The sequence below is a fragment of the Bacidia gigantensis genome (assembly GCF_019456465.1).
Source record: "Bacidia gigantensis strain McMullin 20006 chromosome Unknown contig_255, whole genome shotgun sequence".
Taxonomy (NCBI): Eukaryota; Fungi; Ascomycota; class Lecanoromycetes; order Lecanorales; family Ramalinaceae; genus Bacidia; species Bacidia gigantensis.
In genome coordinates this window covers 1447157-1474350 of record NW_025408605.1, presented here as the reverse complement: position 1 = coordinate 1474350, position 27194 = coordinate 1447157, and the positions used below count along the sequence as shown (strand labels likewise).

At 49.5% G+C, this 27194-nt stretch overlaps 10 protein-coding genes across 10 annotated transcripts; 4 read left to right on the top strand and 6 right to left on the bottom strand.

Moving 5' to 3' along the window:
- Positions 1-28: 28 nt before the first annotated feature.
- Positions 29-3659, top strand: KY384_007198 (uncharacterized protein; the record flags this gene model as incomplete). Its single annotated transcript, XM_044815690.1, has 3 exons — positions 29-1055; positions 1112-2353; positions 2404-3659. 3 exons carry the CDS (start codon positions 29-31, stop codon positions 3657-3659), a joined length of 3525 nt encoding a protein of 1174 aa, XP_044667564.1.
- Positions 3660-5312: 1653 nt separating this feature from the next.
- KY384_007197 (uncharacterized protein) lies at positions 5313-6311 on the bottom strand (the record flags this gene model as incomplete). The annotated part of the gene is made up of 1 exon (XM_044815689.1): positions 5313-6311. One exon carries the CDS (start codon positions 6309-6311, stop codon positions 5313-5315), a length of 999 nt encoding a protein of 332 aa, XP_044667563.1.
- A 738-nt stretch (positions 6312-7049) lies between these two features.
- Positions 7050-8135, top strand: KY384_007196 (uncharacterized protein; the record flags this gene model as incomplete). The annotated part of the gene is made up of 1 exon (XM_044815688.1): positions 7050-8135. One exon carries the CDS (start codon positions 7050-7052, stop codon positions 8133-8135), a length of 1086 nt encoding a protein of 361 aa, XP_044667562.1.
- A 24-nt stretch (positions 8136-8159) lies between these two features.
- Positions 8160-11573, bottom strand: KY384_007195 (uncharacterized protein; the record flags this gene model as incomplete). Its single annotated transcript, XM_044815687.1, has 1 exon — positions 8160-11573. One exon carries the CDS (start codon positions 11571-11573, stop codon positions 8160-8162), a length of 3414 nt encoding a protein of 1137 aa, XP_044667561.1.
- Positions 11574-12909: 1336 nt separating this feature from the next.
- KY384_007194 (uncharacterized protein) lies at positions 12910-13840 on the top strand (the record flags this gene model as incomplete). Its single annotated transcript, XM_044815686.1, has 2 exons — positions 12910-13332; positions 13379-13840. The coding sequence occupies 2 exons, from the start codon at positions 12910-12912 to the stop codon at positions 13838-13840; spliced, it is 885 nt and encodes a 294-aa protein (XP_044667560.1).
- Positions 13841-13993: 153 nt separating this feature from the next.
- KY384_007193 (uncharacterized protein) lies at positions 13994-15157 on the bottom strand (the record flags this gene model as incomplete). Its single annotated transcript, XM_044815685.1, has 1 exon — positions 13994-15157. One exon carries the CDS (start codon positions 15155-15157, stop codon positions 13994-13996), a length of 1164 nt encoding a protein of 387 aa, XP_044667559.1.
- Positions 15158-15574: 417 nt separating this feature from the next.
- On the bottom strand, positions 15575-16402 carry KY384_007192 (uncharacterized protein; the record flags this gene model as incomplete). The annotated part of the gene is made up of 1 exon (XM_044815684.1): positions 15575-16402. One exon carries the CDS (start codon positions 16400-16402, stop codon positions 15575-15577), a length of 828 nt encoding a protein of 275 aa, XP_044667558.1.
- A 2563-nt stretch (positions 16403-18965) lies between these two features.
- KY384_007191 (uncharacterized protein) lies at positions 18966-20373 on the bottom strand (the record flags this gene model as incomplete). Its single annotated transcript, XM_044815683.1, has 3 exons — positions 18966-19006; positions 19050-19114; positions 19169-20373. 3 exons carry the CDS (start codon positions 20371-20373, stop codon positions 18966-18968), a joined length of 1311 nt encoding a protein of 436 aa, XP_044667557.1.
- A 771-nt stretch (positions 20374-21144) lies between these two features.
- On the bottom strand, positions 21145-22396 carry VMA6 (H(+)-transporting V0 sector ATPase subunit d; the record flags this gene model as incomplete). The annotated part of the gene is made up of 4 exons (XM_044815682.1): positions 21145-21228; positions 21280-22178; positions 22229-22317; positions 22365-22396. The coding sequence occupies 4 exons, from the start codon at positions 22394-22396 to the stop codon at positions 21145-21147; spliced, it is 1104 nt and encodes a 367-aa protein (XP_044667556.1).
- A 252-nt stretch (positions 22397-22648) lies between these two features.
- NOP58 (Nucleolar protein 58) lies at positions 22649-24942 on the top strand (the record flags this gene model as incomplete). Its single annotated transcript, XM_044815681.1, has 2 exons — positions 22649-22798; positions 22837-24942. 2 exons carry the CDS (start codon positions 22649-22651, stop codon positions 24940-24942), a joined length of 2256 nt encoding a protein of 751 aa, XP_044667555.1.
- Between the last annotated feature and the right edge of the window lie 2252 nt (positions 24943-27194).

The window sequence follows — 27194 nt, the reverse complement described above, 5'->3', positions numbered from 1 at the left end:
AGTGCAAAGCCAGAAGCAGACACCCACAATGCCCCGCAGAGCGTTCATCGCCGATCTACAGCAGATTTCGAAAGAGGACCTAGGATCAAACGTGTCTAACATCAAAGCTGGTGAAGATGATGGACAAGTCTCATTCATTTATATGCATCGAGGCAGCCCGACAGAGGTCATTGCTCTCGTTCCAGACCTTGGAGACTACCCCGAGTCTCACAGCTACATGTTCTTCACCAAATCCGACCAAGTAGACCCTTCAATCCAAGAAGCGGTTCACTCAATGCCTGACTACAGCACAATGAGGATCTCAGATATGCTGACCAAGGTAATCAAATCCTTGGATAAGGCTACCGGTAATCCCAAGGACTCTACGATTGATAGAATGGCTGTCGACTCGGACTCGGGAGACGAGCTGGAAGACGAAGAGAGCCCTCAAGAGTACGACTCTGACGACGAAGCTTGGTCAACGAAGCCTGCAAACGCACGATCATCTACAAGTGGCAAGGGATACTTCAGAGCCAATGAGGACCAAAAAACTCAGAAAGCACGGCTTCGGCATGACCTTCGACTGGCCAAAGAAGCCGGTTTTCGGGTTTCTGTTGTTGGGAGCCTTGTGCACGGTGGCCGCGACGGAGTCGTAGAACTATCGATACGCGTTGCAAAGCTTGGTATCTCAGAAGAGGCCCTTGACGCATGGAATATGCATCCATCACAATATCTCGTGCTCCTCATAAGGTACTTATCAGGCTATCAGTGTTTTGAAGAGCTGACTGGCAGTCGTCCTTCCAACATGCAGATTCGGGTTGGTCTCTGTGCGAAGTACAAAGTCGGCATGGACGAAGCCTTGGGAGCATTTGTTCGCCTCGACGAAAAAGACAAAGACAAATATCAGGGCAAGAATCCTGATCATAAGAGCGCAACTGGGAGTGCGCTCGAACGCATCTTCATTGAACGCCCTCTCGAAGAGCTGCTCAACGAGCGCCTACTGCTCCTACTCCAATATCGTCTGGCGCTGGGCCTTCCCTGGATCGGAGCTGAGGAATTCCTGAATGATCATCAAGGTATGTCGATTAGAGTCTGTCAAATCGACAACATCTGGCTGACTTTCGACTTCAAGGGCGCAATCTCGAAAGCAACGCTCCAGACCCGAAATACTGGAAAGAGGAAAGTCTCAAACCTAGTATCGCAACACACGACCATCTTCGTGATCTTGATAGACAAAAGTCGTTTCCCTTAATCAGCATGCAGTACGCTTTACGCCATCTTGTACGCTGTACTGAATTTTGCTTGGTCTGCCACTGTAAGGTCGAGGAGGATTTCGAGGCTCTTAAGCCATACGTCTGCTCGAAACCGCTCTGCCTTTACCAGTACATGAGTCTTGGTTTTGGTCCAAGCATCGAACACGAAATATTGACGCAACCGCATGTCGTAGACCTCCTCATCAGCTTCTGCTACGCCAGCGCCCACTGTCGAAAGCTGCGATATTTACCCACCGGTATGGCATTAACGGTGCCTACTCTATCTACGTTGGATTACACAAAGATCGTCACCAACAAAACCACATATAATTCGTATCTCACTGCCAAATTTGACCGCCAAAAACTGGAACTCCTTTTCCCACCTGGCAGCAAAGTTCCCCTTCAAGTCGGTAGTTGGATCACCATGGTCGCTCTGGATGGGAGCTCGAACAAGTGGCATTGCCGTGTGATCGAGAGCACTCCCCCAGTCGTTCGCCTTGGCGAACTTGTCACACCTCTGAAGGTAAGCTTCAATAGTACCGCCTCAGGTTACACCTCAACGCCAGATCGCCCGAGTACCCCTCAGCCAAATGTGAAAGAAAGCACCCCACCTGTTACGGCCGAAGAAGCCTTCCGGAGCTCATATCAAGACATTGGCTTTTACATTTATAACAAAAACTTTGATGACCTGGTTAGTGAGGAAAAATATGCGACCATCTGTATGCTTCTAGATACTCTGCCGAGCTTACCAGAGATGCATAAATACCTGCTCAGCCGAGGATCTCAGGAATTGAGCCTTCGCCACTGGGCAGATAGGATTTCTCCGGCATCTCTTGGTTTGCTTCGGTGGATTATTGCCTCTAACCGATCCTGTATCGTCCAAGTCGACAATCTTGAAGGTACCACTCGCAAGTCGGAAGCTCGAGTATCTGGCATGCCCGGGTGGATGCAATTTCGCTTCGCTCAAGGTGCCCCAGATAAAGAGCAGCGTTTCATCACATCTATACGAGAGACCACCCCTACGGCTACGCATCCTACGAGGTTCGCCTGGCATGGCAGTCCATTGTACAATTGGCATGGGATAGTTCGGGAGGGACTTCACTTCAATGAGATTTCCCACGGTATATCTTTATAGTGCTCGAAGCTAAATCTTAGCTAACCATTGAATTAGGTCGCGCTTATGGCAATGGTGTCTATCATGCCATGGATGTCCACACTAGTTGTGGCTATTCCGGGCATCATCTCCATCCTAATGTGTATCAGGGCGGACCTTACAAATGGCCTCCTAGTCAACTAAATGTTTCCAGTGCGGTTGCGTTGAATGAGATTGTCAATGCGCCACAACAGTTTGTGAGCAGTCAACCCTACTTGGTGGTTGCTCAGCTTGACTGGATCCAATCTCGATATCTGTTCGTGAAGTGCAACGTCGATGGATGGCAGATTCCAGATACTGAACCCTCTGAAATCTACTCACTTGATCCAATGGCCACTCCTAGGGGACAAAATGGCACCCCTTTGGTCCTACCTTTGAATGCTGTCAGTAAGGCGCGAAGGCCAACAACTGCACCAAAAACGCCCAAGTCGGTCAAGACTGGAATTAAAAAAGCAAAGTTGAATCAAGCGAATCCTGCTGAAGAAGCTGTCATCGACATCAGCGACGATACAGATGTCGAGGATCTTGCTATCTTCCTTTCCGATATCGAGGAAATTCCTCAGCCCACCACAACCAAAGGGAAGACGCCTGCAAAGTCTGCCAAGAAACCATTGCATGATCCAGAGAAGATGACTTTCGCACCTGGCACCCTAGATATCAAATCATTAGTACTGCTGGAGCCACCTTCGTATGCGACATCTATGGCTACCAAAGCTCTCCAGCGTGAATTGCAAGCCACTCTCAAGGTTCAAGATTCACACCCTATTCATGAGCTAGGGTGGTATATCAACTCCGAACTTATCTCCAACGTATATCAATGGATTGTCGAGCTACACTCTTTCGAGAACAAGCTCCCACTTGCGCAAGACATGAAGAAGCAAGATGTTCAGAGCGTTGTGCTGGAAGTTCGCTTCGGTGCTCAATATCCCATGAGCCCGCCCTTCGTCCGCGTGATCCGCCCTCGATTCCTAGGCTTCCAGCAGGGCGGCGGAGGACATATCACCATGGGTGGAGCCCTTTGTATGGAACTTCTCACCAATTCCGGATGGAGTGCCGTATCGAGCATCGAGTCCGTTCTGTTACAGGTACGCCTAGCGGTGGAATCCATAGACCCTAAGCCTGCTCGTCTTAGCGGAGCTAGAGGCGATTATGGGGTAGGTGAGGCAGTCGAGGCTTATATCCGCGCTGCGACGGCTCATGGATGGGAAGTGCCTCGCGATTTTAAGTCGAGCTATATGGGTGGTGAGACTTCTCGGAACAATGTCCCAATCTAAGGGAGGCATGGGCATTCGAGGTTGATGTGAGATGAGTGGCCAAAGGCGATTCATAAAAAGCGAAGGCGTTGGGGAAGGTTTTGCAGACTTTACGCGTGCATGACTCTCGGGGATCACGCTTTGCTAATCATCGATATTTGTTGCTGCGTGCCACTTGTTGTAACAAATTTTAATCTAAATGGAATTATTGAATGGCCGCCCCGTGTTCTTGAATAATGCTACTGAGCTCCAAACCCCATCTGTTCTTGTTACTGATCCAACCCGTAGTGGTCTCTAAGAATGCTGCCTGTAGCCGTCATTCAGCCGAAAAGGTCCACTTGGTATCACTAGACTTCACCTACCTGCATTTCCAATAACGAGCCTCTTCGAAAATCCCTTACTCTCCATCGCCAGCTCAAACCGATCACAGTACGCCAGCCTCTGTCCGCACGATTGCGTGTATCATTGAACCGAGCCAGAGCTCTAAATCCAGCTTCTTGAGCCTCCTCATCACACACTGAACCCCTGCCACTCTCCGTCTTCCTCCCCACCTCCTCCCTCCCCATTCCTCTTTCCCAGCGCCTCCTTCCTCCCCCGCTCCCACTCCCACAACCATCTCACATCCCCTCTCACCTTCTCTCCCTCCTCATCCTCCGGCGCCAGCCACAGTTCCCTCTTGACCGCCCTTTCCCAAAACCCCCAGCTCCTCGGCCCCACAACGCCAGGATACCTCCCCCCAGCCTCCTTCAACGCCTCATAAAATCCTTCCGCAAGCTCCTCGCATCCCAGCACCCTCAAGCTTCTCAGCATCCTCGTGATCCTTAGATGATTGTGTCCGAAGCGCATCAACCATGTTTTCCGCGCTCTTCTCTCAAAGGCACTTCCCCCGCCTGCCCCACCCCACCCGCTCCTTTTCGGTGTCTCTTCGCCATCTACATCTGTATCCTTCGAGCCTATGGGCACCACTTTTGCCCCATCTTTCATGTACTCAAAGCCGTAAAATGCCATCATCCTCGCAAAACCCCTGCCGAATTGTTCTCGAAGATCCTCTCGGGAGCGAAACGCGTTGAAGATGTCTTGAGTGATGATGGGAGCGGAGGGGTTGAATGGCGAGCGTTCGGGTAGGGGGAAGAGGAGTTGGATGTAGTCGTGGTGGTATTCAAGCTCTGTGTTTGTGTAGGCGAGGATGGCGTTGAGGGAGGGGGAGCTGGGGGTGAAGAAGGTGAGGAAGAAGGAGTCATGGGGGGACGATGTGCTGGTGCTGGTCGACGTGGGTTTTGCTGGCATTTTGGGGGAGCTAGTGGGAGGCATGGTGCGGAGGATGGAGGTGTGGATGCACTGCGTTTGTGGATGAAAGCGTATTGAGAGGGATCGGGGAGGGCTTAGAGTGTGGAGGAATTGGTAGGAGCCATGATGATTAATGTTGTTGACGCCTCGATTTGTTAAAATATGTGAATGAAAAGTTGTCGGTAGGAGGCAGGATTTCATTATTCAGGCTGGTTCTAGTTAGGTTGTCGAGGAAATGGATCGGGACGTGGTACAAAGATGCGGAATAATGGCTGCCCAATCAGGTGACTACAAAGGAACATTGTGATTTGACAGTAGGATGTATTTAAAAGTGTCCTTTGACCAATGCTTCCTCTCCTTCCTCTCGTTTCCTCATCTCTATGTGCCTTATGCAACGCTCGCAGGTGCTGCAAATGATGTAGCGGCGGATATATTATCCCCTAACACGACAGCTTCTCCAAATCTTCTCATCTGCAAGTCCCCTATCCACAATGCTTGCGACCCAACCTGATAAAACGCCGCGACTAGTATCTCTTGAAACCCGTCCCCGGTGAAAGACGGGTTGTGTACGGTGGCTCCTGCAGCCCAGTAAAGCATTTTAATTGTGTCCTCCCAAATCAAAGTGGCCGGCAGATATCCTCTTGCTTCATTCCTCCTAATTTCGGTTGTGATTCCATTGAGATCATTCGTGGCAACTCTGTTGACTGGTTCTGTATTATCCTCCGGGGCTACGTCCAATAAGAGCCCTGCAATGCTCTTAAAATAGTCGCCATGGGAGACTGGTGAGCTGAATAGTTGATATTTGAAGCAGACTGGTCTCTTCGAATTTTCACCAATACTAAAGCATGCTGGATTGGAAGAGCCCGATGTGTTGATGGCAAGACTTTTGGTAGCATTTGGTAAGGCATCACTGACACCTTGAGATTGATTTCTGCCCACCGAAGTTTGAAATACCGAGTAGGAGAAGTTCTCAAGGGTCTCAGATCCGCGGAAGCATGTGGACCGAAGGGCAAGAAACCGGCGAGCTTTAGCAAATTCTTCTAGCTGGCGATAAAGTCCACTCAACAAGGTTGCCTGAAAAACACTCGATGCTCGAGTGACACCATTGTAAGCTAGCTGAACATTGTTGAACACAGCAGCTTCCGGGGGAAATGCCTGATTGTAGTCTGACATGGCAGCTGCAGACATGACTTGGATAGTATCAAGGTAGATATCCAATTCCGGTAAGAGATCTGTGTCATAAGAATACCTGCATTGAAAATCCGCGGCTGGAATCGTCTGGCCGATACCTTGAATGGTCTGATTGTCCAGGTGCTGAGGAGCTACCAGTAGAAATGCGGAGAAAGAAATGAGCAAGACTAGCCTGGATATGTGGACTTGCTCCATGTTGCTAGCATTCGCCACTTGAGATTGATCGTGGTGTCCGGCATTTGAGATTTATATAGTCATTTATTCGGTGCTATGTGAGGCAGTGCAGCTTCTCCGAACAAGTCACAAAATGACACGGCTCGCCGACTTTGCAACTTCACATGCAAGGAATGGTGAATCTATCTATCTCAAAGACACGGTATAAAGTCCCCAGTTCGAAAGTTGAAAACAAGTTGACGAAAGACATGAAAGCTACAAGCGCTGCTGTAGGAACACCCCCAGACTGGGAGCCGTGTCTTTAAATAAAGAAATTGAAACATCTGCAGACGATCAGTCATATCCTAGACCTACTAGCACATAATAATGACTTGGCTTGCTACGATACAGTGCTTGATGCTAAAACGCAAGACAGCCGACCCTCTCACAGAGTCTTTTAGGAATTATTGAACAGCGAATTCACTGCAAGAGTTCTGGAGTTAGGTAAAGCATGTCTTCGACCTTCTCAGTATTTGTCCATGAAAGAAGCAGTGCATACAGGGTTCGAAATGAGATGCAGGGGCAGTGTACAAGACTCGAGATATCACAAAATTGATGGATGTTGAGCGTCTGAAATTGCCGAATTGTGCTTCCACCCCTGAAGCCGGGCGGAATGCCCTTAACCCCCGGAATGCTTGGCAGCTCAGAGCCTCAAGGTAGAGAAGAGCTCTCGAATCATCTTCACGTCAAACACATAGAGCTTTGGTGCAATCGATCATCATGGCAGTCCCAACTAATCCCTACCTCACCGATTCACACCTCCGTCCCTTCCTTACACCTTCCTTTTCCCCAACCGACTACCTAAACACCCACCTCCCATATCTACCCAGTACCACTTCTCCCACTCCTTCCAAGCCCCTACAATCACAACAATCCCTCACATCCCTTGCCTCTCAAACTCAATCCCACATTTCCGCCCTCTCCGCCCAACAAACTCGCCTCTCCGCCGTCCTCACAGACCTCACAGACGACATCCTCCGCACCTCCTCCCGTCTAGCCTACGAAGTCGAACTCCTACGAGGCGAAGCCGTTTCGCTCGCAGAAACACTCTCAGCTCAATCTCCCCTCAACGAGTCTATCAAGAAGTTACTGCCCAATGGCCTCCCTCCTCCGAACCTTTCAATGCCGGCAGAAAATGGCGAAGGAAGTAAGATCGAAGGAGGAGCTCCATCCTCACAGACTGGCCCCTCAGCAGCATCACCGACGTTAAACGCACCTCTTAACACCGCAATGACTTCAGCTACAGGCGTGAAACCCAACCCCAACGAGCCCCCTGCCCTCTCAAACCTCCGGACTCTCCACCAAGTACGCCAACAGCTCCAGCGCGTGATATCTCTCTTCAACCTCGCACTCTCGTTTCCGATCCCGCCGAGCATGGTGACTTCATCTAATCTAGTATCCATACAAGCACCCAATCCCGATCCGAACGCAGAGAAGAAAGCGCAGGACGAGCTTGGACGGATAAAGGGGGAAATCATTGATCTTTTACGGGCAGGTGGGGTAGAGGGCAGGGGGAAAGCCGTCAAGAGGGTGGAGGAGCTGAGTGAGGTGTGTGAGTTGTGGAAGGGGACGGGAGAGTATAAAGCCAGGGTCAAATGGGTTGAAGGGCTAGAGGCGCTTGTGGGGATAGGGGCGGAGAAAGAGGGAGAGCAGGGAGGGAAGAGGGTGGAGGAGAAAGAGGTGGATAGGAGGGATATTAGTGTGCCAGGGAAGGGAGAAAGTAGGAGTGGGACGCCTGCCCTCGGCATAGGAGGCGGAGGGTTCCTGAAACGGTTGAGGGACGAAATATATCTGGATTCATCATGAGCAAGCATTCATGGCATTACATCTTCACCAAAACTTCAGGCCTATCACGACCGATCCCGTCACAGACCCTGCCCCAGGCACTCCATGAAATCGATCATCTTTCCTTGGACCCCGGACGCAACTGAGATCAAATGGCCCCTTCAGCCCCATCTCCCGCCAACTCGGCATCCCATTCTCCACTATCTGCTGCCTCTTCTCTTCATAGTACGCCCTCGAGCTCGCCTTCGGATCGATATCTGCCTCGCACCATATCCTATCTCCCTGCTTCCTCAGCCCTGCCTTTGCGCCTTTAAAAGCCTTCAATTTGATTTCTCCACGCATGACTTGCTGGCTCCAGATGCGCGCAATCGCCAACATTACATCGACGCATGTGACTCGTTGAGTAGAGTAGTAATCCCTATCGTGCTCGGGCTTGATTTTGCGTTCACGGAGGACTAGAACAAATGCGTCTATGATGCCGCAATCGGCTTCGGTGATGGTGCGAGCCCAGCCATCGTGGGTCGTCACTGTTTGGCCGAGGAGGGCGGCGGAGTTGGAGCGCGGGTTGTGAGGGAGCAGTCTTGGAGTGTAGAAGGTTGAGACATCGCAAAGGGGCTCGAGGGCACGGTAGTGGGTCTCGTCCATGGGAAGTACCATGCTGAGAGGTTCTGGAATCGAGGAAGCGAGGACTTCGTCGACTGTTGCTGGTGGTAGGGCGGGCTTTGGAGTGAACATGTATTTGAGAGGTGCGGTGATAGCTGAGAACCATGATGGCGGAAGTGGAGGATTTTCGACCACATTGGTTGACACTCTCTCGCATTTGATCTCTGTCTCATCTTCGCCGCTGAGGAGGTCGGGATCGATTGGGACTTTTGTGGGAGATTCTGGCAGAGGGACAAAAGAAGCATGGTGATGGGGTGTCTGAGATATGGTCGATCCATCGGTGAGAGACAGGTGTGTTGTCTGGAGGCTCAGGTCATCGACATCAGAATGCTGACTCGTGGTGCCTTCGTCACTCTGGAGTGGAGGACGAGATATGTCTTCGCTCACGTTCCGAGCCGATTTAACGACGCGACGTACTCCAATGTTTGAATTGATTAGACTCTGTTCCGAGAGAGTCTCTGAGTTCTCTCGTTGATCTCTCCTTTCTTGGCGCCTCCTAGCAATCTCCCTCTGAGCGCTATTGGGCTGCCAAAAAACATCAGATTCATTGCGTTCGGAATCAGCTCTTGAGGTCTCAGAAGGCTCCCGTGTCCAGGGACTTGGCAGTTTGCTACGACGACGTCTCGCTTGTTCTAGCTTTGGAGTTTCGAGTCTTGGCATAGAAGTATTCGAAGTCTCTTCAAGGGTATTCAAATTGACTTTAGGTGTTGAACTTTCAGTAGCAGATGATACGTCTTCAGTGCTGCTACCATGAGGTTCGTCGTCATCACTATCGATGACAATGACTTGGCTCTTGTTTGCATCCTGGATTTGTTTGATAACAGCCTCTCGCTCCCGCTGCCATTCGGCCTCCCTGGCTAGCATGGTATAGTCCGTATGATGTTCAGAAGGCTTAGTGTCCGTGTGTGCTTCTACTGTTAACTGGCCCTCAAGTTTCGAATCCACTAAATATGGGTTGACCTCAGCCCTCCAGCTCATTGGATCTTGTCCATCACTAAAGTCACTTCTGGCGGGGCTAGGGAGCTGAGCATTCGACAAGTCAGGATACAAGTCATTTCTCCGTTCTGGGGTCCTTGGACTGCTGTTCTTCGATGTAGAAGTCGAAGAGTAATGTGGGCTTTGAGCTTCGTTAATTATGGAAATGCTTGCATGCTCCCTCTTGCTCAATTCTTCTCCAAGTCTCAAGCCTGCTTTTAGCTCTCGTCTCGTTGCAGCTGAAAACCCCCCAAAGATACTAGATGGTTCATCGGCTGGACTCGACGCATTCTTCACTTTCGTTGCAGACCGCTCAGCAGTTGGCGACTGACCGAGTGATCTGTTACCTCCATGGAATGGGGAGGCCAAACTTTGTTCACCCTTCTCGAGGACTTGTTGGTCTGGTGATGGTACAGACTGAAGAACTGTACCTGCGCGGACAACTCTGTCAAATTGAGGTGTCCCATTAGATGGTTCATCTAATATTCTACCTGAAGCTAAGGTCAGAGACTGCTGCGGGGCTCCTGGTTGCGTTGGTGTGAGCTTTCCTGATATGGGAGTCTGTACGTTGTGAGTAGAAAGGGGTTCCTTGTCTGAGGACTCGTTAGATTTTTTGCACGAGTCCTGGAGGCTGGCGTTCTCTGGGAACTCGTCATGTGATTGTCGCGACTCCTCACGTAGACTCTGGGAATGAGAAGCGTCCGATATGGCAGTATGGTCATGCGGGATTGCTGGAGCAGTCTGTGGTGAAGAGATGGCCTGTCTGCTTTCTGCCGAGCTCAAAGATTCCACTGATACCATACTAAATCCTTCACTCTCGAGAATCGTGTCATACTCATAGTGTTGTTCCGTTGGATCTGGTGAAGCATCTTTAGTCTGAGTCGGCTCTCCTTCCGGATCGGGTGATACGGTGTCTTTGCGTATCATTTGTCTCCACATATTCTCATCCTCAACGTCCTGTGTAGAACGGTCCAAGGCTGACGAATGCGTCTCATTGCCTTTGCAAGGCAATTGTGAAAGGGAATGGTCCACTTCTGCATCCGATCGTTCTTTCGAATTGGAGGACCAACTTGATTTCTTAGAGACTCTCCTTGTTTCCGTAAGCTGGCTCGGCGTTTCCGCTAGGCTTGCTTCGCTCTCATCTACCATCGATCGTCCCGGCTTTTTCGGTGTGATCTCCTTCCTCCGGTTTCGACTTCGCGAGCGCGAAAAGGGTCTCGCTTTGACAGTCCGAGTTGGAGTGCTACGACTCGGTGAGGGTGCCGGACTGGCGGTCTCCATCTCAGGCTCGGCTTTACCAGATCTTTGTGAAGGCGTTGGTGCCCATATGTCGTCAGACTGTATCCCCTCGAACCCAGGAGCTGTTTGGCGCCTTGCGGCACCCTTGGGCTTTGGGGTTCCTTTCCTTTTACTCGGCGCATCCAGTGATTTTCTTGGTCGCCCCCGCCCTCTCTTTGCGACGATTGATTCATCTTCGCCGCCTTTGAGAGGAATGAAAGTCGTAGTAGTTCGCTCCCTCACATTTGCAGCAGGTGCGTCAGTTGTATCATCCTCCAATCTCTCCGCTTCTACCGTCAACTTGATGCGCCATGGACTTTCGATGGTCTGATCGTCCACTGATCTTTTCGTTGGCGAAGAAGTACGAAGTTTGGCCGGTGGTGTGGTCACATAAAACTCTTGAATTCGTGCATTGCCAGAGCTAGTGGCTAAGGGCTTGCGTGGGGAGATGCTTGGACGCTTAGCGTTGGAGGTCGAGGCTGTGGGAGCATGGGTGCTTGACAGAGCCAATGGATCAAGCGAGGATACACTTGAGTCGTACATACTGCGATTGACTTTGATGAGAATCGTATCTGAGTTGAACCGAGTGATCACACATCACAGAACTATTTCATCAGAAGTGGAAGGTCAACCAAATAAACAACAGCGGGAACGACTACGCTAATATCTTTAGCGTGCCACGTAGCCACGTGAGTGGCGTGACCCGATTTGGCTGCTTGGCATCAACCCCCTTTTCCATCCCTCACAACAAGACACAGAGAAGTATCTCTATCAGCGTCATTAAAAGGGGGGTACTCTTCTCTGGGAACGCATCTGCTTGCAGCCGTCACAATGGATCCTGCATCAAAGAGCGTATATGGCGAGTTGATAAAGCGAGGTGGCTGCCTCGACGAATTTGCCGACGATTGATGTGAAGCATGCTCGAGACCAATGTCCGTAGCGCTACTACTCGCACGAGAAGCATGGCGCCGATCAATGCTGGGTTTGCAATGGCTAGTGAGTTGGCCCTTCGACATTCTCTTCCACCTTGAAAGTCTGCCTGCTATACAAAAGCGCAGTATTTGACTGGTTCATCACAAAAAGCTTACAATGCACGGATAAAGTGCCACTTCCTATTTTCATTGTATAATATACTTTATTGCGAAACAGAATGCTTTCCAGACCCTGCCCTACCCCCCGAGCTCACTGTTCCCGTCACATCAGCATTGAGAGTGAGGAATGCAAGTATTAGCTTCATTGACCAGAAAGAAGCCCGAGGACGAGTGCATTATGCGAGAGTTCATGAGAAGTGGCGGAATCGACAGCGGGCTTCGTTTCCTCCTAGTTTCGAAATCAGGACTCCGTTCCAGCAGTCAGTATGGCTGCTTGCGTACCATCTAGATCGATGGGAATACACGAACAAGCTCTTATGGGAAAAAATGGTTCCTGCAGCAGCTGGTACTACTTATGGGATCTGCTCAAATTGTCTCAGCCATGCACTGATTGTTGCAATCATTATTAAGTCATCCATGTAGGTAATAGCACTTAATTTTCGTTGGAAGGTTGAGTAAATCCCCTGTTCGTCATCTTGACAAACCCATGGAAATTTATCGTTTCACAGGACATCGAGGCTTTTGAGCAGATTATTGCGATATCGCCTCGAACAGTAATCTGTAAATCAGGCCTTCATCTGAGGCCCTAACCTGCCAATAATCATCATCACTCGACCCTGATAGCGATCATGAGAATTCTGATAGACATTACAGCCGAGTGAATGTAGTGTGGCTTTGAAAGTGAATACTCAAAGTATCATGACGTATGATTTTGATTCAGGTTTCATGGAAGCACCTTAACTTCTTCCCCTTCGTCTTCTGTTACCCATCACCAAGGACCGCCCAAGATGGCTCAGTCATCTGCTAATGCTATGCCCGGCTTTACCGCAGAGCAAGCACAGAGTCTCAAATCTATGATGACCGATGCTGTAAGGGAAGGCGTTACTGAACTCGAAAAGCGTCTTATTCCAGTGATTGATAGAGCACACCCTTCAGACCACGGTCAAGGTGTTGAAGGTGTCATCAAAAGCACCGCAAGACCAAATATGCCTGGCCTTCATGTCACTTCCGATCGCATCGAGGAGATCAGGGCTTTGCCGTCCCTTGAAAATCATGATGTTGACTTTCAAGAGCTGATCACGACATTAGTCCACCTAGCCGGCGAGGAAGTGTTCGAGTACTTTTTCTCTGAGGACGATGCTCAAATAACATTGCAAGGCTCCAGTCCTACAGACTATTTTGCAATAGGCCGAAAAAACCTGGACATTACTGTATGTCTACTAATGATTACGTTACGATCTCACTAAATTAGAACAGGTGGATTTTAGGCAGAGTATGAACCCATCTACACCATTCCGCTTCCAGATGATGAAAATGTCCTACCAACAAGCAGCGTTCTCAGTATCGCAGTGGCAACCTCAAAGCTTTCAGCGCTTCAGGGAGGATCTATACGGACGAAAAGGAGCAGCGCAGGATCTATCAGGAGAATTGGCATATTTAGTTGGAGAGGCTTTCCAGCAGCAAATGCTACCAGCTTTTGCTAAGTTGTACTGGCCTGACATCAGAGATGGAATATACAAGGTGGGACGAATCTCCAAGCGTCAGTACAGGTTCGCAATATCTCCCTCAATGACCACACCAGGCCTCGGCCCCTACCAAGGGAAAGAAAGTAATTCCCTGAAAAGATACTCAGAGTTGCCAGATCTTTGTCAAAAGATAGCTTCTAACTATATTCAAGACCAAGGTTGGGTCAATCCTGAAATCTACTCGAGCACTTGAGTAACAGAAATGGTGCCAAAAAGGAAAAGACCGGCAGGAGAGAAAAGATTCAAAGCGGAAACGAATGTGTCTTAAAGAAAGGCCAAAAGTAAAACCTACAACTAACCACAATCAACCAATTGAAAGCATCTTTACCCCCCCCTTGTCCATCCCTCACGACTTCACTATACTAAAAGCATACTCCGCCCACACAACCGCCGGTCCCGTCTCCGGCCCAAAAACCTGATACCCCTCCTGCCCCCACTCCGGATGATTAACCCCATTAATCCACTGCTGCGTCTCAATAACCACGCACCCATATTTCTCCACAAACGTCCTCTCCCCACCACTCTTGTGCTGCTGACTCTCCTTAACCCCAATAGTCCCGTTCTGACCATTACAGCTATAAATCTGCACGCTCTGCTGATTGGTCCACACATCCACCTGAATGCCAGTCACAGGCGAAGCCAGGGTTAACATGCTCAGATCCGTGGAATCTACGCCAGACGAGCCAGGGCGATCGAGGATGAATGCGTTGTCGTAACGAGTACAATTGAACCCGCAGGAATTAATTGCGGTGTTGATATCCCGTCCGATCTGCTTCGGAGATGTGAAGTCCAGGGGTGTTCCAGCAACCGTGTTGAGGACCCCCGTCGGGACTTCGATATTGTCGATTCCGATATACCGCCTGGCGTAGGGCATATGAAGTGTGTTATTCAGCACCGTAGCATCATCAGGATTCGTGAAAGCGTCGAGGTTCCAGTAAACATGATTAGCCAGCATGATGGGCGTGAGCTCATCAAGAGGTACGGAAACGAGCCGAGATGTCCATTTTGGGGTTGGATCTGAGGAGACGGTGTACGTGGCGTACGTGATTATGGAGCCGGGGAACCCTTCGAAGGCGAGGTCGAGCAGGGAGAAAGTTACACGGGTTGAATTGACGGTCCAGTTGCGCTGGTCGTACCCGATTGAGCCGCCATGAAGGGTATCTGCGCCGCTGTTATCGTTTGTGGGGATCTGAGAGGTCACACCATTCAGATGATTGAGGGTGAAGGTGCCGTTTTTAATGTGGTTGGCGTAGCGACCTACCACGGGTCTGAAGTAGGTGTGATTGGTTTCGGTGTCTCTTATGTATTGGTCCGGATCATCGTAGCCAAGTGCGATGTCTTGCGAATTGCCATTGTGGTCATTTACAAGCAGATTAGTCAGGCGAGCACCATATGGGATGAAAGAAGCGTTGATGCCTGGGGCAGTGATAGTGTACTTTTGCAATGGAGATGACGTTTGAGTAGAAAAGTTGAGCAAAAGCAGGCGAGCGAAGACGACTATCCAGGACATAATGCCTTCAACACAGTAACAAGGGAGTTTTTGATGGTGCGCTCCATGTCAACAGTCGCACGATGAGCCTCCAAAGACATGCGGGGTACGAAAAGCTGGTAGCTTCACAACGGTGCGTGATGCAATTGGGACCTAAGCACATGGTATGATTGTGGGGAAGAGCCTTGTGAGCAGCACTTAACAACGAATCGGCAGCTTACCGGTAGGATGAGCAGTGTCTGTTCCGAATTTGAGGACTCCAGTGGATGGAGGTACCTTCCTGAGAGGGAAAAGAGGGAATCATATGATCAGTGAACGCAGCAAAGGATGATTCCTCAGGACCGAATGATATCTCAATACAGCATGAACGATTCACTTGTATCTCAACCTGCTAATCATCACGTATTCACAATGATATAGGCGCTAATGTCCGAGCCTTCACAAATCGATTATAACGGCCTGCTCTTTCGCGGCGCCCTTGGAAAGCCCAGTTTCCTCCGGTCCCGCAATTGCCGCAGTGGGAGCTCCAGGACCTTCTCCCCCTTCGTCTCCACCAGCAACATTCAAGCATACCTTGTCAAGATCTGCGTTGAGCTGGATTATACGAGGATCTAGATCGAGGTAAGTGTATACTGGACAGGCCAAATAGCGGATGTTATCGGTATCCGGACGTTGCGTGTCATTGCCGCAGTCGGGATGAAGGCTGAGAAATGCAGAGGCAACCTTGTTGATGGCTGATTTATAGATGTCTTTGCACTCATGACTGCCCAGTCGGTTCACCTTCTTCAACCAATAGTTGACAATCAAGTAGTTGCTGGGTGGAACTTGGGTGACGTTGGTCTCTGCAGGAGGTGCTGGTTGCTGTGGTGTCTTGTCCCAATCGCCATTGCTTTGATGTCCGCAGCTGGGGTCGTACCAGCTCTGAGGAATGGCATTTTTGGCTGAATAGCAATAGACGATGCTACCTTTAAAATACTTATCGGTTTGAAGGTCGTAGCCTTCCTGTTTGTAACACCAGGATTTCAATGACTCGTAGTCAGCGTCGTTGCCGTAGCCAGCGGGTTTGAATTGACAGTAGTTGCAATTTTTGGCGGCAACGTTGCAGTTCGTACTACACCAGTCGTTGCTCAGAGTACTGCAGACCTCATTGATCCCAGAGAAGATGCGGCCGTATTGTTCATTCTCACACTGGCAATAGCGAGTCGCGGAGACATGGACGGTAGCTATCGCGATAGCGGTGATGACGAGTGCGGTTGCCGAATGCATGGTCGGCAGAGACTATTTGCAACGTCTGTTGAGCGCTCGGTATCAACTTGTGATACAGCAATGCGAGATTTGTCGTTGACCCTCAACGTAGCGAAGTATTGTTGGTCTGAGAGGAGAAGGCTGGATGCTGTGACTGAAGCATGGTAGACAGGCAGACTCTGAAGCTTTATAGGAGTCCGTTCCAAGCGCTCAAGCTTTGCCGTACTTCGTCAGCCGGGATACGTACGGATCCTTAGTCTCTGCAAGGAATACTAGCTCTTCAAGTTAAGCATTCTGGTTAACATCTATCTCGCTTACCGCTCAACTGACCTCACATTGCTAGTCTACAATAGAGCACAGAAAGCGGACATGATTGCAAAGACACCACAACGCAGAGCTTGTTGTCTCACTAACGTTTCCCTAGACCATAAGGAGCTTGGCCTTATTCTACCGGACATCGTCGGCCTTGGGATCGCTGCAGAACAACGCTAAAGCGTGTTTATCTTATGCAGACGCCACATTTCAGTTGATGTTGTTAGCGCAGCTTGACAAGAAGCATTGACCAGTCGTCTCAACGATGGCTCCTACTAGCAGTAACCTTGTAACGACGCAGCTCGATAATGCGCAGCTTGGTCCATCTTAGATCATGATCGACAAGGGTCTAGCGTGCTTCGAGTGTGTGACCCCGCAGAATCTGGAGACATCTTGTGGGATCGATTGCGTATCCTTTCGAGCTTTGAAAGTAGTAGAGCTGGGCCGTGGTATATAAAATTCATCCTGAGCTCGCAACAGATAAGCCATATTTCGATTTAGGTGACCGAGGCGGCTCGCTGTGGGCCTAGATTCGCACGCTGAATCGTCGGACGCCGCCGAGATTCAAGTAAGCTGTTGTGTGATTTAGACCGTTGTTCTCGTGGAATCCTGTACTGACTTTGACGTACCATTCAACCTTGTTCCTGCCCTTAGTCCATCGCTTGACCCGCCTTAGTGACAAGGTCAAGATTCTAGCCAGCCTTTCGAGGCTTCTCAAGTTGCAACACTATTTTCGTCACTGGCGAACGATGTAACTTCCAATTTTTAGACAACAGAAATGATCAGATGTTGATACAACTTGACCATGAGAAGTACCTGTTCCCGAGTCCGAAGATTGAGGGACCTTCCTAAATGGGCAAACAGGCGGGTGGAAGTAAGATCGAGGCTCTAGGGTGAGGAAGTATGGCTAGCACCAGAATACTTGCACATTACAAAGTTCGGAAATGCGAGCCAACAAGGGATCTCGCGATAAGATTCTGTCCACATAAAGTCATGCAAGAGGACAATGAAATAAGACGTCGTTGTGCAATCATCTTGATACCCGAGGGAGTATGGATGTAGACAGCCCAAGATTGATATCCGTAGCGCGAAAGCGAAGGGTAGGATTTAAGTTCCGCATGCAGCATCAACAACTCGTCCACATTGTGAAGTCAGACGCCATTGCAACGAGCTATCATTCGTCGGCTAGAATGACCTGGTTAGCCTTGGTCCCCTCAGAGAGTGCAGTATCATCAGGTCTAGCTGCCGCGGAAGAGTTTACAGGAACTCCGACGCCGTCCCCATCTTCGTCTCCACCAGCAGTGCTCACAGATACCTCGTCCAAGTCTGAGTTGAGCTCCTTTATGCGTGAGAATTAGATGCTTGTTCAGTTGATCATGATCGCTCTTGCTTATCATTTGATTGGCCGCGTGACACTAGCCTTTTTGAACGCAGTTGATCAGAACGAGACCAAGATGTAGAGCCTGTCAGTTTGTTGTTCAATGGTGTACATGGCGTCGGAGATCATCGATCTTGTCAGTCGCCCATCATCATTTCGCAGTCAATCAGCCATGTGCCACTTGAGGGAATTTTGACAGCTCGTTTTGGTGTCACAGCGATCACCCAAAGGATTGGACTCTGCTAGAAATTTCGTGTACTGCTGAGCTGTTGATAGGCTTTGTCCCCTTTGATCGGCTCATCATCTTCCTCGTGCTTCTGCAAACACTTTGAGGCGCTTGAGGCGCACTCGAGGTAAAGTTAGGGGCCGAAGCAAAGATTTAACACCTCTCAAGTGGCAAAGATCTGGCGTCCAGACTGAGAAATGTGCGTTGACGATTGTGCAGCAGCGCTCGTAGAGCAATGTCTACAGGCATGTGATGCTGCCCTATAACCTGATTCAATAAGGACATTATAAGGTCAGCTTTTGGGCGTCATCAACATGTCCCAATCCATAAGATCCCCTCTTTCACCCCAATTCCATCCTTCTGCCACCCTCCATGCTCCCGTCCACTTCATACAAGGGCACCGATCCTAGCTCTCGGGGCCGGGATTGTTCTTCCATTTCGCTGACAAAGTGTCCGCTAACAAATTTCTTCGAAGGCTGTGAAGGAGTCCTCGTCGGAATTACCGGGCCCCGGGATAGCATTTTGTTGCTTCTACGAAGACGTAGCAGTATAATTACTGATGATACAAGGACGGAGAGCGCAATGAGGCCCCCGCCGATGCCACCGCCGACAGCCCCCTAGTCTGTATGTCTCGAAGCTGGGGTTGAAGGTGGAGATTTAAACGGGTTTTACGCGGTTTCATTGGGCTTGTTGGCAGCAAGGGTAGGTACTTGTCACGTTAGCATAGTCTTGACTTTGAAAGTGCCACTGACCTGCGCTGAAATTTGCTTGGCGTATGAGAGCTGCCACTCCAGGATCAAGGTTGTCAGTGGTGGTCCTATGCCCGTCAGCTTCAGAGTACACGAAAGTCTCCCCAAGATCCTGGACCTACTGGTGACTTTGAGAATAGACTTGTTGCACGGCTTCTGATTGTATGTACGGAGGCGAGCTAGCACTATAGTGATCTTGCCAGCTCAGGGTCTTAAGGTCAAAGACGCCTAATCCCTGGGCGAACGGGTCATTTGTCGACATACAGGGATCAAGATATCCCTGCGAGGCATCGAACCCACCAACGACTAAGATCTGGCTTCCCACGACAGCATGACAAGTCAAGCCTCCCTTCGGTTCCAGCGGCGGATAGTTGACCTGGATCCAGTGGAATGCAGGCAACGTCAAGATATATAACGTATCGAAAGGAATCGATCCTGTGTCCCATGAGAAGTTGTGGCCACCATACACAAATATTTCGTAAGACTCGTTCGCAGATGCCATACCTGTAAGGCAGTGCTCCCCCCTCCCGGCTGGACTTTGCCCGGTCGTGGTCTGGTTGTACCACTGCTTGGTCCCTGGATCCAAGACTGGAATGGTGTTAAAGGACGGATAAGTGAAATAATCGTCCCCAGTAACACCGCCGAGTACTAAGAGCATTCCTTCAGGCCCGAAGTTTGGGACTAAGTGAAGCTTCGTCCATTTCAACTTCAAAGGAGTCGGAATGGATGTGATGTCCTGATTCTCCAGATCGAGCGATAGCAAGTCCGTCAGCGTATGGGTGTCTGTTGTAAAATCCTGGCCCCCAAGGATCCAACCGTTACCGATACCGCTCGCAAGACCAGAATTTCTACGTGATTGATTCTGTGAAATGCTCAAATTTGTTTCGTTCCAGAGTCTTTTGTCCTCCGCATCCAATGAGAGGGTCCAAACGTTGCTCGGTCGTTCAAAGTCTGCTCCCTGTGGTGCTAGGACAACACCTGTGTACAGAACTTTTCCATTCTGATCGTGAAACAAATCACGAACGAGGCCCTGAGGCGCACCGAATGGCTTTTGTATGGACGTGAAGCTGGCACTGGTGTTCGTGAAGTCTTTTGTAAGATCAAGCACGAGGGTACTGGTCATGTTTACCACCTCGGGGCCATTGCCGGTAAGATATGAGTAGGAGCCCCCATCTATATAGAGATGGTCATTTGCGACGGTGGCTGCATGCAAAGCACGGCGAAGGTAGGTACTAGCTGAAGGCGTGAAGTCTATTTGTCGGGCTTCGATGGTTTTGGCCAAGATTGTATGGAAAGCGTGCCCAATTATAATAAGCAGATCAAGCATTCTGCGATTGCGATACTGCCAAACTTGGTCAACAGTTGTGAGACAAAGAATTTGGAAAGGAGAATAGAAGCTCGAGAAAAGGATTGCGAGCTGCAAAGCGGCGATCACATAGGTGAAATTCCATGCTAAGGTCAGAGGGCGGCATGATATCCAATGGTATCCAAGACTTTTCTCGTATTTCATCAGGCTGAGGCGTTACAATCTCGTTTGCCTATCTGCAATTTCCACGGTGGCGCGGGGTTGGTGGCCAGCCTGCAGGAGCTCAGCCTTGTCCACCTGGCGAGATCAACAAAGACGACCAGTTCTGGACTGCCACGGCCAATGAGGTGATCATTTGAGAGTCTACATCGATTGTTCGGGTCATCGTGGGTTGCAAGTTAGCTTTGATCCTTCAAAACCGATACTGGTCCTATTATCTCTTGTCAACGCAGGCTTAAGCCGTCCACAGACGAGGTGAAGGACAGGTTCTCAAAGTAGGAACGTGCCTTGACAGCTGTAAGCCAAGGAAACGTATAATTACAGACCGACCGCGCGGTACTTATGCAAGGAAACCAAGAAACCAACGTATCAAATAAGATGTAAACGATCACTCGTGGAGAAGAGATCTCAGGGGCTAGTATCCACACCCATCAATCGAAGCTTCAGACAGCCTTGAAACTTCGCTGCAAGTCAGTATGGATACACTCGCGGCATCTGCGAACCCAAGACATCTCTGCGCAATCGACGCGCCAACTCTTGCTGTGTGGACTTTGTAAATCGCTTCAATTGCACTCAGAATACACTTATGTAATTGCCTATACGCTCTTTCTGGTTCTGTGCTATGCACTCTGCGATCCAGGTAATGTTTCGTATTTCCTACAAAAGCATAAACAAACGGTTATGTACCAACAGTGATGTTGAAATTACCTGCTCTCTCAGCTTCACCCATGCGTATATCACTGCATGTGTAAATTGTCTGGTGAACGCCAACTTCGATATCTCCATCTCTTTCTGATAGAACATGTCTTCAAGACTCTTGTTTTCGCCACCGCTGCCACCTGCCATGTTGCCCGGACCCGAAGCGCTCATGCCACCATTCATTCCTACAGCATCGAAGAATGACTTATAGTCAGAGACTCCGCTCACGGCAAGCGAAACACCGTCGATATCGTCTGCTCGCGAAAGCATCAATGTGCCTTCTGGATAAAGTCTGCCAAACTCTGGGTAAAGCTTCCTTCGATCTTGTTTTGACAGCTCGGTTCCAAATGAATTTAGTGTAATGTTGATTGCTCTGCGGTCTGCCTCAAAGTCGAGGACTTCTGCCATGACATCAGATGTCGGCGTTCCCCTCAGTTCCGGGTGTTCTGTAGTAAACTTGTAAAAGTCTTCCAAGTAGTTCTTGTACAATGTATTGCGGATGATCTCTATATTAAGCTCATCTAAGTCTTGATGGCTGAGTGAGCCCTTGAAATATGGCGCTAACGGTGTCTCCACTAGTACTGAGTTATACAGCTCTTCGATATTGGTCGCAACGCAAAGTACTGGCATCGCCTCAAACCACCCTAGTGGATGACATCTCTCCAACAAGTCTTTGGTATCTCTTTCGTGGAGAGTGCCTGTGATCAGTAATGCGACATTGTCAATCATGTATCCGTAGGTGAGGTACTCCATGAACTTCGACAGAGTCCCAGTTGCTTGACCCTGCAAGTATCTGAACTCTGCGACGAGCTTATCGGTCGTCTTATTGGCAAGTGAAGAGGTTGAAGGATTAGGTGGGAGGGAGGCAAGGAAGTCGCCATAAGCAGGTGAGAGTTGTAATTTAACATCTGATTGTCTATCAGCCTGGCGTCTGGGAACAGAATAGGTTCGAAGTTACCATCTATCGTCTCGCATTGCGTCAGGTTTCCATAGCTCTGGCCTGTCAAGAGTGTGTTGCGGTAGCCTCGAACAATGCCTTCGACATATCTTGAAGACTTAGCATATCATAACCTTGCGAGGACTTTGAAACCCACCCGCCGTTGATATTAAAGAAGAGGCCTTCCATTACGGGTTTGTATAGCGAGTTTCGCTCTACTCGAGCTGCTGGACAAATGTATATCGTCAATGAGTAGAGATGCCTTTAGGGCTGAAAGCCATTGCTAGGCCCAAAGAGGACTTAGCGACGGGAAGATTTTCACTCCACTCAGCATGAAATTTCGACAAGCTCTATTTGTTGCAGCTACGACAAACGTATTCAATTATCTATCATTATGGGTATATTTGTCCTACAGTAAGCTGGCATTTCTGTAGTACGAGAATGACCATTGCGCTAACGATCCCCAGGGAAACCCCTGTGGGGTACGCATTATTCAAAGCTAAGAGCAAGAAGCTCAAGGAAGGATATATTGCTGAAAATGACTCGGTGGAGGATGTCTGCAGCAAGTACGCTGCTATGGGCGCTTTCGATGTAGGACTAGCTAATTGACGCGCTCTCAAAGGCTTAAGCTGAAAGAATTCCACAAATTTGACAGCGCTGTGACGGCATTGGAGCAATCTGCAGCCTTGATCGAGGGAAAGGTCACACCACGATTGTCTACGCTCCTTGATACGATCAAAGATGAAGCAAAGGCTTCATTGGCCGTTGCTGACCCCAAGCTGGCCAGTGCGATCAACAAGCTTCCACAACTTGATCTGAAGCTGCTATCCGACTCCTCGACGAATGACATCTATCGTGCCATACGCCAACACTTACCCTCTCTTATACCTGCTATCACTCCGGAGAATATCTCGACCATGTCTTTAGGACTCTCACACTCACTATCAAGACACAAGCTCAAATTCTCGGCCGATAAAGTTGACACGATGATTATACAGGCAATCTCCCTCTTAGACGACCTTGATAAAGAGCTCAATATTTACGCAATGAGAGTTCGGGAGTGGTATGGATGGCATTTCCCAGAAATGGCAAAGATCGTAAACGACAATTTAGCGTATGCAAGGATTATATTTGCAATGGGAATGAGGTCCAATGCTGCAAATGCGGACCTTGCGGAGATACTCCCGGAAGAAATAGAAGGAGCTGTCAAGGCTGCGGCGGAGATATCTATGGGAACGGAAATCACTGAGGATGACCTTGAAAACATCAAGGCCCTCGCAGAACAGGTAGTCCAATTCACGGAATACCGTTCTTCGCTCTCTAGCTATCTCGCCGCGCGTATGGCAGCTGTTGCCCCTAACCTGACAGCTTTGGTTGGCGATCTTGTAGGGGCACGCCTCATTGCACACTCTGGCAGCCTGATGAACCTAGCCAAAAGTCCAGCAAGCACAATTCAGATTCTCGGTGCAGAAAAAGCGTTGTTTCGAGCCCTGAAAACCAAGCATGACACACCCAAATACGGATTGATCTACCACTCTTCTTTGATAGGGCAGGCTACGGGCAGGAACAAAGGTAAGATTGCCCGAGTACTTGCGACTAAAGCTTCCCTCGGCATGCGTGTGGATGCATTGGCAGACTGGAGCCAAAGTGGTGGAGGCAAGGGCGAAGACGTACCTGATGAGGAGCGGAACTTAGTTGGAGTGGCCCATCGACAGACACTTGAAAGAAGGTTAGCAGCCCTTGAGAATAAACCAATACGAGGGAAAGGGGTTGCCATCGCACCCAATGGAGTGTCACATCAACCAGGTAAATGGGAGGTGAAGGAGGCAAGAAAATACAATCCCGACGCTGACGGGCTCATTGGGGATGAACCTGCTGCATTCAAAGAACCGGAAAAGAAGAAAAAGAAGCTGATCGAGGAAGTTGTCGATGAACCACCAAAGAAGAAAGTCAAGGTCGACAAGTCCATCGGTGAGAGACCAGTCGAGGAGCTTGTGAAGAGCGCCATGAAAGATAATAGCAAGAAAGCCGCGTCAAAGAAGGCGATTGAAGAAGAAGACAAGGGGTCAGATATAAGTATGGACAGCGATTCGGAACCTGAACTTAAAAGGAAGATCATATCGGCTCCAGTAAACGGCGCTCCGAAGGGCGCTGTCAACGGTGACGACAAATCAGACACACTGTCAACAGTCTCCGCTGATACACCAGACTCGCCGGATTCGCCGACGCAACAAGAGCGTAATTGGCAATCGCCAATTGAGGGCAACACTAAAGCTGCAAAGAAAGCACGCAAGGAAGAGCGACATGCCCGAAAGGTCATCTTGCACGAAGAGCGAATCAAGGAACGAACGAAACAGAGAGAGAAGCACGCTCGCAAGCTAGCTCGCAAGCAGAGACGGGACGCTCGATCGGAACAAATCGACCGTCGAAAAGATCGTGAGAACGTGACTTTTAAGACATTGGCTGAGCAAGCTGGCCTGTCGATAGTGCGTTACAAGAGAAAGCTTGACCGTGGGGAGATTAAGTTTGATGCTGATGGGAAGCCTCATTCAATATCCAAGAAGGATATCAAGAAGGCAAGGAAACATACGTCCAAAGCTGAGAGTGCAAGCAATGGCCAAGTTGACGGCAAGAAGAGGAAACGTGCCGAAGAGGATGACGCCGACGCGTTGGCAAAGGCCGAAAAGAAGCGAAGGAAAGAGGCTAAAAAAGCTGCGAAGGCGAAGTCATCCTAAGCAACCTACTTTGTGAGAATCCTGATGAGAAAACTTGTTTGGCGAAGTGATTCGACCGTACATAGCACTGGCGCTGCTGCTCTTGACGTATTCTGTACTTGGCTATGCCTGGAGAATCATGCAGATGGATGATACTATAATGGCGAAAATTATATCTTATGTTGAATTATATGCCATTACCTACCAAGGTCTTTTTCAGATGCCTTCGATTTCTGGCGTCGAATAGCTTCCCCAGGTTCGGCAACGGGACGGCTCGGGGGCACAGGGGGGCTCCCTTTCCCTAAGGAACCCCCGAAGCCACTTCCACTACTCTACTCTACTCTACGAACGTAACTCGATAGGATCCTTCGCACTTTCTTTCAGCCGCGACACCAATGAAGGTCCGTAGGCATGCATACACCACCAGCACCACATCTTCACTAACACTACTTTGTCAATAGATACTAGAACCCCAATCCGCCATCCTCTCCAACTACGAAGTCCACGCCCACATCCAATCCCTGCAAGCAAAGCCCCGCTCCACCACCCACAAAAATGTCGAAACAATCTTCAAAGAAGTATCCAACTATCTCTCCCCTACCGCTCCTACCGACACAGACGAAACCTCCACAGAGCCCACAGCACCAACGACACGATCCCTCCCTTCCTACCACCCCCCAATTATTCCGAGGCGAAATTAAAACTCCTCATGCAGAGATTGAAACCTTACATGGTATCCGCGACGAATGATAAAGGGCTGTACAAGAATGAGATGTTGATGATTCTCAATTTGCGGCCGAGAACGCCAGAGGTGTTGGACTGTGTGGTCGAGGAGTGTGATGAGCGGTTTAGTGAGGAGGAGCAAGCAGAGCTGTTGAGGATCGTGGGGGAGGTTTTGGGGGGAGATGAGGAGGATGGTGAGGATGTGCATATGGTTGGGGCAGTGGAACAGGGGTGACTCGGAAGCATAGTGGACTAATTATTCGTGCTTCGAGGGAAAATGGTTGAGAATCAGGGAAGTAGAGATGGCAGAGGGGGAAGAAGAGACCGGCCTGAAGACATGTCGTTTGAATATGCGAATGCTCTGAGCCAGAGTGAGAAGAGCAGGCCTCCTGTCCTATGTGACCATACTACAATGATCTTGTGCGAAATAAGCCCAGGATTGGATTAAAGACGAGTGTCGCTCTAAATCTTCGAGTGACGGTGGAAGTAGAGGCCCTGTTAGTGGCATATTCACATTCAATCACCCTATCCTTTCTTGGCCTGGTTCGACGACTATGGGCATGCCGAGACTATGACTCAAATCCCAATCTCAAAGATGAGGTACGACAATCTGTAGGCTATTCGCCAATCAAGCCGACAAGATTGCACTGCTATTGCAACGGGAGCCGCAACATCGCGACTACGAACAGAATTGCTCGGCTTGCTGAGCAATTAGAGCCAACAGGACCAATCGGGCTGAGATAGTGGAGTCTTCAAGATGCGAGGTTTTGTGGTAGAGGTTTGTGAGAAACAGCATGCCGTTTCTACATCTCGTTCTGACGCAACAGCCGTGGTGGCCGCACCAGCCGCCATAATATCTGGGCAAGTTATTTCAAAAATACAGTCCCTTTTAGGACCAGGTTAGCCCTGCTTTTAGAACATCATTGAGCTTTGAAACTACTTACTCCTCAATGTCTTTGTTACTAGCGTTCCTTCAAGAAACGTCGGCATCACGATTGCAAGCTATTTGACATTCACCTGAAAGCACAAATGCTTCACACACCGCCGTGTGTAGTCTAGCATAGCCACAGCCAGACCGCATACCTATTTTTCAGCTGCCAAGACACAGGCGTGTGAAGCGTTGGCCTTTACTAACAGAACATGCTCCGTGTGTAAGCAATCTACTTTTTGGCCTAGCGCTAGAAGGGTGAAAAGTGAAGTCGGTCATCGGTGCTTCAGCCCCTTGGCCAATTCTATCCCCCGATACTTGAGGACGTACAAAGATAATCCTGATGTGTTTCTGTCTTTATTGAAAGAGGGAGCTCATCACTTCTCGACTCTTCTATCTCAAACCAAGCTTCTCTCAGTCAAAATCTCTCCACCCCCACAACACCCAATATAAAACTCTTTCCACCTCGCCCCTCAAAATGTCCAAACCCTCACCCAATGTCCACCACACGTCTCAAAATGACTCCACCTCCCACACCACAAATTCAGCCCTGAAGTACAAAAACCAGCAAGATGGGCCAAACCCAGATCCAAACATGATCGAACGCTCCCACCCCCTTTCA